Here is a 13962-nt window from a genome sequence, read left to right as displayed (position 1 = left end):
AGAAAAAAACAAAGAAAGAAAAAAGGGAAAAGCTACAGGAACTGCATGTGCTTCACTGCAAATGCTGCTGATGTAATTCTCTTTGAAGTGAGCAGCAAACTCCTTTGGAGGTTAATGAGAAGAGGATCAGGCCCTCCACACTGAACTCGCATTGAGAGCAGATAAGATCTTGAATCACTCAGAGCCAAGCATGTTATTTGTGCAATATGGGCAGGCTGAGTCAATATCTGAATATTTTTAATGGGTGTCAACGTGAAGTGTTAATTCCACAAGTTATGTTGTTTGCCAGTGCCTGCTCTCCAGGCTGCCTCCATAGATGGTATACATGCCTCCATCACCTATGAAGAATAGCTATTGCACAGAAATTTCCAGAGCCACTGCAAGAAAAAACAGCATTGAGAAAATAGAAAATGAAACTTTTACAAAGAACTGGAAAAATAAAATGATTGTAGAAATACCTGCTTTACCTTCACATTCTTGGCTTGCATAGAAGTAAAAGTAGCCCCATTTTAAAGAGGTACAACGACTTTTCTAAATAGGCCCCCAAGTCAAAACAAGTGTTTTGTAACTGGTCATTCTTGGGAAACTAATCTTAATCTCCTTTTTATGATAAAATAGAGGAAAAAGGTACTGAAGAGTCAAACATTATTATCTGCCCCTGGAAAATGCCTTTATGTAGAGGATCAGAAAAAATGAAAGGAGCAAAGCATTATGAACATCTTTGGAATGAGAAATCTTTAATTTTCACATTACATTTTTTCTATCCTCGTGATCTCAAAGCACTTGTTAATGCATCTTGAACCCAAGAATAAATTACGACCCTACCAGGGGCAGCAGGAAACTTGCTGTTGCCTTAGCAGGGTGAGGATTTTACCCTTACTGTAAAGATATCTTTAGAAGCACTGGGCCCACATGCCCACTTGTATGGAAAAAGTCAGCTGGAAACATAGCAAAGCCTACCACACAATTTCCTTTTCATTCTCCCCTGAGGGAAGATTTTTAATCTCGGAGTAGAAAACAGGATCCAAGGAAAGCTGAAGGAAAGCCTGTGGTTGCCATCTAGAAGGAACTCCCAACCCACTACCACCCGCAGCCACAGCCGGGCCCATGCCTGCCCTGGTGCAGTGCCTGCCTGCTGCCCTGGGCCATGCTGCCAGGCAGGCTGGGCACCCATAAGCAGCCAAGAGAGCAGCGGGGAGGGTGCAGGAGGCTGCTTTGTGTCAGAAGGATTTTGTCTAGTCTTCAGAAACACCCAAGCAGAAGTTGTTTCTCAGTTTCTACCTTCCCTGGCTCTGGGACACACTGATGGAGAATTCTCAGTGGTTTCTGCAAGCTCTGGTGAGCCATTTCCTTTCCACATCAGTTGTAGTGACCCTTCAGCTACCTTTGGCAGGGGCCGCAGTTTCCAATTCATCTCAGATCCTGCCAATGCAGAAGATATCTCTTGCTGCCCTTCTCTTCTGCCTCCTTGGCCTCTCCTTGCCCACACAACACAGCCTCCTGCCTTCCCAGCCCGCATTTCCACCTCTTTCTCCCCATATCCTCAGCAGTGGGGGACAGGAGCCCCAGCACGATGCCAAGAGTTACAGGACTAGAAGCACTGGTTACAGCATTCTTAACATGTTGGTGCTTCTGGGCTTAGGGCTCCAATGCATTGCCACTCAGGAACTGCTAACCTTTGCCTTTGTGTCAGGAAGCAAAGATGGCACTCAGACATCATGTTACAGCAATGCCGGTTGCAGCTCTTCACTGGAATGGGAGAGATTCAATTTCCTCACCTTTACAGCTGGGCACAATTTGTTTCTAACAGTTTCACTAACATTAATGTACCCAGTCCCACAAAACACTAATCTCTTGAACACATTGCAAAATTTAATTTCCCTCTGAACTATTTTTTTTTAAATTAAGAAGTAAATAATGTTTTAGCTTAGGGCTTCATGCTAAGAAGTGACTAATTCCTGTCTCTGCTCACAGAAGGCAGAAGGAAAGCCTGCAGTTGACATCTAGAAGGAGCTCCCAAGCCACCACCACCTGCAGCCACATTGAAGTGAAGATTTTTTACTGCCATCGACAAATAAGTACTGAAAAGTCAACAAGAATTACAGTAAACTTCCTTCCTATCCTCCTTCCTTCATATCATATCCTTCGCTTCCATTCCTTCCTTCCTTTCCTTCCTTCTTCTTACCTTCCTTCCTTCCTTCCTTCCTTCCTTCCTTCCTTCCTTCCTTCCTTCCTTCCCTCCTTCCCTCCTTCCCTCCTTCCCTCCTTCCCTCCTTTCCTTCCTTATATATAAAAATATTTTTAGAAACCTGCCTGGATATTTTGAGGTTTTAATTTCCCTGAAGGTAATCATGAAGGTGTGATTGTACCCTTTTCTTCTCAATTTTATACAGAGCCAATTTATCATAATGCACAGTAACATCTGAACAAGTGGAAAATCCTTATTTGCTCATGCTATACTTTCAGTGTTAACTCAAGATCAGCTATGTTTGGATAACATCTGTTCTTGTATTTAAGAGTAAAAAGTCTCAAACAAAGAAGCTGTAGAATCGCTTCAGGGCCATTTGGTTCTCTGGCCAGCAAAGACTCTGTGATGAATGTTGCGTGGTCAGACCTCAAAAATAAACTGGTATCTGAATGACTTGTGTTCTGACAACTGCAAGAGCAATGTAGCTCCTACTAAAGTCACAGAGATGGCATAGGCGAGCAAGCAGCAGAATGGGATCCACACAAAACTGGCTAGGGATGCTTTAATGGCACATGCTACCGGTAACTTCCTCTGTCAACTGCAGGGATTGAGGGCAGCCAGGATAGTCTCCGCCCTAGGTAGGTGGGGGAAAAACAAAACAAAATCCAACACATAACCTGGTAAGCCAGGAAAATGAGCCAATTCAGCACACCCCCTATAGTGCTTCTGCCAGTAGGACACCCATGGAGTTCACAGAAGAAGCAAATGTTACCTCTGAGGGAGGGTGGGAACCTGGGAGGGTGGGAACTCAAGTGTCCAGGATGAAGCTGCAGGCACTGAATCAGTGGTGGGGAAACTGCCAGGGAAGACTGACACGCTCTCATCTTTCAGAAACAGACTGCAATCTCCTGTGGCTACCAGCTCCATCCTTCACTTCTGTAGTAATCTAGGCATGGTAGTGGAGGTCAAACAAGTCACCAGTGATAACACAATAGTAATTAATGTAAGGAAGACAACACAACAAGTCATACGGCATTGATGAGTCATACTGTTAGTCTCTTAACAGCAATGAGACCAACACTGAGTCATCACAGTAATGTAAAATCTGATATGCATCAAATATGAAACAAAACAACATAAACCCATCCCAGCTTGGGGATACAGAACAATTCTGTTTTTTTTCTTATAATCTTTATCACATGATAAACGACTTTTTAAATTGTGTTGCAGTAAGTAGTTAATATTTGTAAGGGTTGTACTAGAACTAGTCAAAAACACTCCTCCATTCAGAGGGATTCTGCTGATATGAACAAATGAACATGAACAGACTTCATTTAATGTGATATACTACTGAACTATGGTAGCCTTATATGTTAGCCTACAATTACACCTTCCTAAACATTGCAGACCATTAATAACGAAACAGTCTAAAAGACAGCTAATTGCAGATAAATGTCTATCTCTTCAGTTATAAATCTGGTGAAGTTTTATTTCTACGATAGCCCATCAGGAATATCTGTCACAGTGGCAGACACACCTTTCCCAATGCACCATGTTTACATTGTAGCTTTATGGTTAGTGTGAAGTTCCACCTAAATGCAGACACATCACAGCCAGCACTATGAACCTGGGGACGGAGCCTTGGAATACTTGGAGAAGACAAGGTTTGCAGGGTCTCCTCTGTCTGCAACATTTCAAGTGACATCTGTGGCTAATTATGGGTCTTCACTGAGAGTCGTCTGACTGGAAGGCTAGAGGCTATTTATTCAACCTCAAGATAAGCAACGTAATTTTGCTGATTTGAATGCAAACAAGGGCAAGACCTCATGCATGGAAGGCTCTCTGATGTGGTTACGCTGGAAGTTTAGACTAAACACAACTTGAGATCTGAAGCACAGTTGTCAAGGCCTACAAAATCAGGGTGCTTTCTTAAAAATATATAAATTGTTTGAAGTGTTGACTACAACTAAACTGCCAAAGTGTCATTGCTTTTATCTGCAAACTGTAGCACTTGCACTTATATATTGCTTATTATGACCTATTCTGCTGATTCACAAATACTCTCCCAATATTTTCTACTTGATTCTGTGTTCATATAGGAGTTATTACTGACCTAAAATGATTAACAAAATGCCTTTCATGTTTCTTAAAGGGCCTAGTTAGTGTTATCTAATCTGTTTTAACACAGTTACTGAGCTACTCTCAAATCAGCATGGGGGCTCAAATGCTTGTGATATGTCCAGGACCCAAAACTGGGGTGCTCTGTTATTACACAGCTATTTCAGATTTAAAGTGTTTGGAGACTTCTAAAAACTGAACAGGGAAAGCAAAACCTCAGGCTCAAAGTCACCATGCCTTGTTTCCTAAGCTCAACTCCACCCCATTCTTAAAATTATGATACTGTTTCAAAACTGATCAGGAGCTCAGAACAAAGCCCTTCTGTGGCAGCACTTCTGTACAAGGGGTTCAACCTAAAGCAAGAAAAACAAAGTTCCCTTTCTCTTCATGAGTGTGAATCATTGCCAAAGCCTTCCAACACAACCTATGAGCTACAGATGCAAGTATGTGTGAGAGCTACAAGGGCAAGTGCATGAGAAACCCCCACAGCTGTGGAATGGAGAGTGACCCTCACTTCTAATGGGAACACACAACAGAAGGACTCGCATTTTAAATCAGTCTTTACGTTCAGAATCCATATGATCTATTTGCTCTACATCTGCAAACCATGCAGAACAATGATGCTCCAGTTCAACAAGTGCAAACAGCGATTAATAGAAATCTAATAATGAAAAAAGGGAGGGAATTATTTGATATTTAGGATGTTTAAAGCTGATTTTACACAGTATTGCTACAGAATCCTGAAGGACTATCAATGCAAACTTCTATAATGCAATTCCAGTGTTTGAGCACTAGAGGGTCAATTAGTGATGAAAACAGAGCCTTACCTCAGTTTCCTTGTTTATAAAGGTAAACAGTTTGACCTTTTCTCACCTCTTCAACTGTCAGAAGAAATTCTGCTAGCTGAAGCTTTTTGTGATGCCATGCAGTACTGGGATGGAGTCGTCACACAAATGCAACCCTTTTGCAGACAGTACCATCAATAATTACATATGTCACACCAAGATCTTGACATATTTCCCTGCTCAGCTGTTGCGTGCACACCTTTCAAATGGATCATGAGGTTGTTCTACAAGTTGCCTCTTTTGACTAGGGGGACAAGAGACCGATGAGGTACTACTACTAGTCTGTAGCCCATTTTCAGAAGTACTCATCTTGTGCATTTATGGCAGCCTCATTTCATATCTAATGATCACCTTTTTGAATTATACCAAGTTTCCAACTACTGTCCATTTAAACAAATTACACCAACTGTAACGCACTTGCACCCAACAGGAATTACTGAGATGGCAGTAGAAAGGTGGGCACCATCCACAGGGCAGAGTTCAGACCATGTAGACTTCAGCTTTTCCATTTGATCAGGGGAAGGGGAGAAAAAACAAACAAACAAAAAAGCAAAAACAAACAAACAAGGAAACAAAAAAAAAGCAACACTTTTTCAAGTATATGCGTGGACTAGAAATTTGGGGCATTACGTTATGAACTAACCAGAAATCCTTCCCCTTACCAATAGGATTTGTTATGGAAACAGCATATAATTTCATTCCAATACCACAAATTTGCCACTACATTAAAGAGCATTACTGTTACTGAAGGATGAACAGTAAATCAGCATCCCCAGTTCTCCAGGCTACAGCCCTCTTCAGCGGAATGGTTTGAGTAACTTGGTAATTCCCAGTGCCCCTTCATTTCAGGCTATAAATACACCCTGTGAGAGACAGCAAAGTTGTCGACTAAGGAATGCCTTAACAAGTACTTCTAAACCTAGGATACTTTGCTATACCGCAGCTTTTGTTCTTACATTATTCATCTTGTCAGGGAGGAGAGGAACTGGGCAACACTGCTTCTTTTTAGACAGGGATGCTGTCTCTGGAAAACACAGTACATCAATTACACAGATGGTGCTGTAAAGAATCCTCTCTGAATTCCCCAGGGCAACGGACAGATTTTGTTTATGGAGCAAGGTAAAAGTATCAGTGATCACTACACTATACCTGTGCAGAAGACACCTTTATATTTTATGAGTAGAAAGTCTCCAATAGAACGATATTTGACACGTTGAGAAATAAAAGCATAAGAAACGAGGGAAGTCACACAGATAGCACCAGAGTGATCAGTAATAGCTGTGACCTTTCAAATTACTGCAATGTGAAAGTTCACAAAAAATTAGCAAACAAAAAGGCAGAGGTTTGCTCTTCTAAACAAGGCGAGTCATTTCAATGACTTTACTGTGCTCCTGAGTGTATTTATTGAAACAACCAAGACTGAACGTGGAAATCAGCTTGGCAATATATGGAAAAAAAAAAATCTAAGAACTGGAGAGATCCCATATTTGTTGCAAAGCACAAAATGCAAAGATTAATGTTTTACTTCATAAGGAAACAATTCTATTACTGAACTTTCCAAAGTATTTTGTTTTTAAATTGGTCCTCCATCCCTCCCTGCTATAAATACAAAGTTTCTATCACAATCAAACATGTTCTCTCATGCATAAATAAATCACACACATTCAGCTGCAAGAAGACAGATCAGTCAAAATGGCTCAAATGTAATTATACACTGCCCAAAAAGAATTCCATTGCAAATGAAACGGAATGGCTCGCAGTCCAGGTCATCAGCTGAATGCTGACCGGTACAACTTTTAATGCTAAAATTCTATAGAAGAAAAAAAAGAAAATACTGGGGAAAAATGGGGAAAATATCTGAGGAAGCAAAAAAGTAAAGTTATTTGAAACAAATTACAAATGAGGGAACGAACCTCCATCCTCTCATCTCACGTCATTACAGGAGGTTTGAAGCTTCCCTTATTTCTCTATGGCTGTTTACGCACCACAAAAAAAAAACAACAAAAAACCAACAAAGTAAATGCGCCTCAAATTATTCCCACCTTTCTCTCACTCTGCAGAATGAGACGCTGTACAGGGTTACAGCAGCGGAAATCAGATCCCCATAATTAGGCACTCTTTCCTAAGAAAGCCACGCGCACAGAACGGCACTTGGAATGGTGAATACTGAGACACACACAAAAAAATGGTGTGTTTAAAGGTTTAAGAATGCGCACAGTTTTTGTAAAGCTGGAATATTTCCACGAAGACACCCTTTAACTCTGGATTAACCGAATGCTTCGGGAAAACAAAACTATTTTACTCATTAAAATATTCTGACAATATTGCAACATAATCTGAGTTGCACTCGGAGCAGTGAGAAAATCTTTTTATTTTAATAGGAAAGAGAGAAGAAAGGCTAAGTTGAGAGAACCCTTTTCTTTAAGGGGGGAAAAAAAATAAAAGAACTGGTGAGCTTCTTTCTTCTCCTGCCATATAGCAGATCTCTTCTTGGATTTCACACCACCAACCATACCCTGTCAGAGATCTTGAACAGTTTACATTACTTCTTTTGAAGGATTAATCTAGACCGGCCCAGAGATAAAAACCAAAACGCACAATGAATTCCTGCATTGAATTCCAGCTTGTTACTGTGAACTCAACACAAGAAAAGAAAAAAGTAATCCCACACATCTTGTAGCATACACACTGCTTTCACACAGCATCTGACTTACACAGAGGAATACGTGAAAGGACAAGATAGTTTTGTACAAAACCTCAATTTATTTCAGAGAAATTAAAAATATGGTATTTAATATATATAAATTTCTATTCCTCTATAAATATAGATGATCTCGTGATAATGAACAGAAATAAATGCATACCAAATTCAAATAATTTTGCATTTCAGGGTATGGTAGCCATAGATAATGCTTATGAACCTAAATACAGGCATTTGTAATATAAAAAGTTTAAAACAATACAATCAGGAGAGAAGCATTCTGCTGTTTCTCATACAGAGGACTAAATATTCAAACGCATCCGTTGAAAGTTACATTTCATTTTTAAACCTTTTTATTTTATTGTATTGTATTTTTGCAAGAAGCAGCACATTCCCAGGAGCATACAAGGGAGTAGATACACTGCACACATGGCATCGGATTTTCGTAGTGTGCCATGCTATTACCATAGTGGAGGAAAAAAAAATAATAAAAGGAAAAAAGAAAAGCCAGCAGAAGGTCTTTAAGGTCTAACACCCCACCAGAGCGCTCAGACGTTCTCGTTTTCTGTTTTCCCTTTGTTTTTACTACCGGCAAAAATCATCACACCCTCAGAATGTGTAATGAATTAAATGTCAATGAATTAAAATTCAGGGGAACGGCAACGGCTCAAACGCTTCCAAACTGAGGAGCCAGCTTATGGATTTAATTAAAAGAAAAAAAAATCTGAACGCTGCATTTTATTCCGATGAAGCTCTTTTTACTGAGCTCATATTTCCTGATCCTGTTTGCGCAGAGCCCGCAGTTAACCCCAATGAGCACCAGCAGGCAGCAAGGCGTTCCAGGTAGTTCTCCCTCAATGTTTTCCTTATGGGGAGAACAACGCCAACGCATATGAGCTGCCCCGTGAGGACAGAGGAAGCTGCAACTGACTCCTGGGTCTGGATTTGCAGGTGGCCTTTATCTTTTTCTCCAAAAACTCTGCACTTTGTCAATGACAAGAGCAACATTTCATTTCTGAGGGAGAACGCAGAGTGGGCACCTCCCGGCTTTACAGCTCAGAAGTTCACCAGGGTGGCTAAAATATATAGATATATAAAGGAAATTTGGTATACCTGTGTCCCCATTCACCTCCAAAGCCATCAGACATGCTACAAGTGCAGACAGTGATTGACCTCAACTCCTGGCTGAAGCGCAACAGAACAGCCAACTCCTTCTTCAACTATGTGGTGCATTTCAATCAATTTAACAAGGAGAAAGGACAGCCAGCAGCCAGTCCCTAATACAGGACACTGTGGTAATACTCTCCCTTTGCAAATAAAGGACGAATAGACCTTCGAGCAGGACAGGCTATTGTTTGTCACCTCCCAGAAAATTGGGCCCCATGGACAAAACTTGTCCTGGGAGGGTTGGGGCGTGCCAAAGCGTGGTCCAACAGCAGTGCCAGGCCACATAAATGGCTGGGTGGCCCTCCCGGACACGCTGTCCCCACATGGTATGGGGCAGGAGGCTGTGAGGCAGTGCACTCCTCCCCACCCTGCCACCCCCATAGTCCTCAGGCAGGCAGGGAGCAGTACCCAGGCCAAGGTTGGCTGGAGCTGCTCCACGCCGGCACTGGGCAACCGCCCCAGCCCAGGCTCTGCTGCTCCTGAAACTCTGAGCAAAGCCACTGCAAAACCTGCGTGAGGGAGAGGGAAGGGGGCTGGTTTGGTTTCTTTTGCCGGAAATTTTTCCCATCCTGCCTTACAAAATAAAATCCCAATGCCTTTTTTTAAAGTTAAAAAAAATAACAAACAAACAAGTGGTGGCAAGGCAGTAAAATCTGCAAATGGGTTAAAAATGTCCTAAATAATTAAAAAAAAGTGAGTTGTTTTTTTGTTTTTGTAATTTAAATACAAATATACTTACAAAATCTTACAGAAGCTATTTACATCTCTCTCTCCCAGCCTCACAGTATGTTCAGTTCCTATGGGAAACTGCAAGAGAGAGGAGAGGGAGAACAAAAACCCCCAAGTCTGTCCCAAGCACAGAGTTCCCCACCTGACTTCCTCTGCAGGAACACCAGCAGTCCGCACAGTTTTCCAGCCCGGCCGTGGGCTCACACGGTGGTCTCGCCCTGTTTGCTGTTGGTGAGCCTGGTGTAGAACTTCCGCCAGGACTGGAGTGTTTTGCCAGACCAGATCCAGAAGCCCGAGGTGATGCCCACAATTAAGGTCATGAGGTACTTGATCATGAAGACAGTGAAGTCAGGGCTCATGGGTGGGTGATGGCTGCTGTGGTTATTGGGGCAGGGGATGGCATAGCTCTTACAGCTCTGCGTGACCCAGCTCCTTTCCCACTGTTCCCTAAAAGCTTGCTCGTAAAAATAGCAGGCAATGACGATGGTGGCCGGCACCGTGTAGAGGACGCTGAAGACCCCGATGCGCACCATCAGCTTCTCCAGCTTCTCTGTCTTGGTGCCATCGTGCTTCATGATGGTCCTGATCCTGAAGAGGGACACGAAGCCGGCCAGCAGGAAGGAGGTGCCGATGAAGAGGTAGACGAAGAGCGGGGCCAGCACAAAGCCCCGCAGCGCGTCCACGCTGTTGATGCCCACAAAGCAGACTCCGCTGAGCACATCTCCGTCCACCTGCCCCATGGCCAGGATGGTGATGGTCTTGACGGCTGGCACAGCCCAGGCGGCCAGGTGGAAGTACTGGGAGTTGGCCTCGATGGCCTCGTGGCCCCACTTCATGCCAGCGGCCAGGAACCAGGTGAGGGACAGGATGACCCACCAGATGGAGCTGGCCATGCCGAAGAAGTAGAGCATCATGAAGAGGATGGTGCAGCCCTCCCGCTTCGTGCCTTGTGCCACGGTCCGTGAGCCGTCCTCGGCGAAGCGCTCGTTGCAGACCACCCTCTCCTCCAGCAGGAAGCCGGCGATATAGGCCACGGCCACGGCAGTGTAGCAGCCCGAGAGGAAGATGATGGGCCGCTCGGGGTAGCTGAAGCGCTGCATGTCCACCAGGTAGGTGAGGACGGTGAAGAGGGTGGAGGCGCAGCAGAGCACCGACCAGATGCCGATCCAGGTGCGGGAGAAGCGCAGCTCCTCGGGCCCGAAGTACATGAGCCCGTAGGGCCGGCCCGGCTCGCAGGGCGCCCCACAGTCCTTCTCGCCCAGGAACCGGTAGTTGAGGTAGGCGGGCACCTTCAGCGCCCGCGGGCAGGAGAAGCGCCCTCGGGCCTCGCCCGGCCCCGAGCCCCCCGCGCCGCCCCCGCGCTGGGGGTTGCTGGTCCAGCTCTCGGGGCGCAGCGCGGGCGTGGGGGTGCCGCGCTCGGAGGCGTTCTGCCCCACGCAGATCTCGCCGGCACCGTGCACAGGGAAGTTCTCGCAGCGCAGCCGCTCCGGCCACTGGAAGCCGAACTTGTTCATGAGCGCCTCGCAGCCCTGCCGGGCGCGCTCGCAAAGAGAGCGGCAGGGCGGCAGGGCCTGCTCCAGCACGGTGCACACCGGGGCGTACATGGAGCACAGGAAGAACTTGAGCTCGGCCGAGCACTGCACCTTCACCAGCGGGTAGAACTGGTGCACCTCCAGCCCCGCGTCCTCCTGGTTGGTGTGGCCCAGCAGGTTGGGCATGATGGTCTGGTTGTAGGCGATGTCCGTGCACAGCGGGATGGAGATGGGCTGGCAGAAGCCGTGGTCCGGCACGGAGATGCCCCGCTCGCTGAGCGCCGCGGGCTGCGCCGCGGGCTGCCCCCCGGCCGGCAGCGCCGCCGCCCACAGCAGCAGCAACAGCGGCAGCGCCGGCGGCCGCCGCGGGCCCCGCTCTCCGCCCGCCCGCCGCCCGCCGCCAACTTCCCCGGAGCCGCCGCCCGCCGTCCCGCGCCGCTCGGCCATGCTCAGTCGGTGCCGCCCGCCCGGCCGCGGCTCCCGCCGCCGCGCCGCCGCCGCCGCTGCTCCTCCCGGCCCGAAGTTGCGACTCATGAAGGGAGCGGGGCGCAGTGACGGGGCGGCCCCGGCCGCCGCTCCGGAGGCAGCTCCCTCCCGCCGCGCTCCGACTACCGCCGCCGCCTCCTCCGCCGCCGCCGCCGCCTGACCATTTGTGCCGGCCCCTCGAGCCCGCGCCCCTCGCCTCGCCGCGCCGCGCCGCGCTCCCTCCGACCGGTTTCCAGGCGCCCCGCAGTCTGCCTTTCACCGGGAGGGAGGAGCCTTGAAACCGACGCCGAACTTTCCTGCGTAAGGGACCGTCTCCCAACGCCTCAGCCGGGGGCGGGCGCAGGCGGGAGCGGGGCCGCACAAAGGCGGCGGGGGCGGCGCGGGGGCGGGACGGGACGCGATGGGACGGGGGGCGGGACGGAGGGGCCCGGGGGGGGCGAGCGCCTCCTGTGCCGCCGGAGGAGGGGGGGGAGGCTGCCCCGGGGGACCCCCCGTCCCCCTCCTCCTCCTCAGGCTGCCTCAGCAGGCAGCGCAGTCCCGCGGTCGCCGCTTCCATCGGGCGGGACAAAGGACGAAGCCTCACACAAAGCCCCGGCCCCGCGCACCACGCGCTGCCCTCAGCGGGCGGCCGCCCCCCTCCGGCGGCGCCGCGGCCCGGGTCCCCCCTGTGCTGTACGGAGATGGGGCACTGCCGGTTCCCCTCGGCGTCCCCCTCCCAGGACGGGCAGCTGCGCTAATTCCGGCTCCGTGAAAGCCCAGCGGGAGCTCGGGAGGGGAAATCGATATTTGCCAAATGGAGACGGGCGCGGTGCTGTGGGGAGGGGGACACGGGACCCGGGCCGTGCTGCTGTCGGGCTGCCAGGACTTATGTTTGCAGGGGGTGAAGGAAAGTGGGGACGGGAAACAATAGCGGGGCATCTTTGCGGGAGTTGTGTCGGGACGGAACGATCGCTGGGACAACTTTGGAGGAGAGGCGGTAGTATGAAGGCTGAGATGGTGATAGCTGCTCTGAGCTGTGCAGGGAGGTGTGGGAGCAGCCAGAGGCATCGCAAGTGTCTCGCTATTCGATGTCGATGTACGTACGTCCTCTGTCTAAAACCTGTACAGCAGTAGCTTGAAATACAAATCATGAAAATAAGGCTTTGCCATCACCCTTGCTTCACTTGCCCAATGGACAGCTATTCGAGTTTAATTTAAGGTGAATGCTGCCTGGCTTAAAGTACTTCAGGTCGGGGTTTTACCCTATTTGCTATATCCTGACTAGGAAGTGTTCTGCCATGGGCACACAGTAGTTGCCAGCAGTGGCCATTTCTTCAGTGTGTCTGGAGTGCAGAGTGGCAGTTCTGTTTGTTCTTCCAAAATATGTAACCAGAAAAATGGTAGCAACTAAATGGGGGATTTACTGTACTCACTGACATTGGATATGAATAAGAAACTGCTGCTGGAGGTGAGGAGGATGCTAGCACGTTTTCCAAGCAGTGAGTAACCAATCCTCTGTGCCGTGGACATGGAATCATTAAGGTTGTAAGAGACTCCTAAGATCACCTAGTCCAACCATCAGCCCATCCCCACCGTGTCCACTGACCTTGTCCCTCAGTGCCATATCTACATGTTTCTTGGACACCTCCAGGGACAGTGAGCACTGATGGGTTGCAAAAACCCATTAGGAATGGGACAAGCCCAGTATTTATTCCAGGCTGCCACAAGTGGCAAGGGTTAATGAAAGACATTCGTATCTCTGGGAGAGCTGCAGATAAAACTTGGACGTGCTATTTAGGCCACTGTCTTTCTCCCAGCAGTGCTGTCCCACATTCAGACTAATTAATAGCGAGATCTATGCTGTGTAACGACTGTAGGAGTGGGATCATGTTTAGGAATTGCACAACCTTAAAGATGTCGATTGCTGATGTCCTCAATTACTGAGGTTCATCGGATTCTTTCAAGAGCTCTCTTCTTTGAGGACCGTAGTTCAAAAACGACGTGTGCAAATGTTGCTTTTTTCCATCGTTTACTGAAAAAAAAAGTTTGATTCGTTGCAGAACGTATTTACAGGTTTAATCTGCAGATTCTCCTCTTCAGATCTGCCTCAGTAATTAAAATTACCCCTTCCTAGCTCAAAGCTCAATTTGCATTCAGCTAGAATTGTTTTCCTATTCACTCTGAAACAATTCAACACTGCATCTTTGGACAGGATCA

General features: G+C 47.4%; 1 protein-coding gene across 1 annotated transcript; it reads right to left on the bottom strand.

Moving 5' to 3' along the window:
- Nucleotides 1–7891: 7891 nt before the first annotated feature.
- FZD1 (frizzled class receptor 1) lies at nucleotides 7892–11929 on the bottom strand. Its single transcript, XM_015853491.2, has one exon. It carries the CDS (start codon nucleotides 11812–11814, stop codon nucleotides 9949–9951), a length of 1866 nt encoding a protein of 621 aa, XP_015708977.1. The 5' UTR covers nucleotides 11815–11929; the 3' UTR covers nucleotides 7892–9948.
- Between the last annotated feature and the right edge of the window lie 2033 nt (nucleotides 11930–13962).

This window comes from Coturnix japonica, chromosome 2, assembly GCF_001577835.2.
Source record: "Coturnix japonica isolate 7356 chromosome 2, Coturnix japonica 2.1, whole genome shotgun sequence".
In the NCBI taxonomy this organism is placed as follows: domain Eukaryota; kingdom Metazoa; phylum Chordata; class Aves; order Galliformes; family Phasianidae; genus Coturnix; species Coturnix japonica.
Note: the sequence above shows the minus strand (reverse complement) of the source record. Positions and strands in the feature narration are given on the sequence as shown.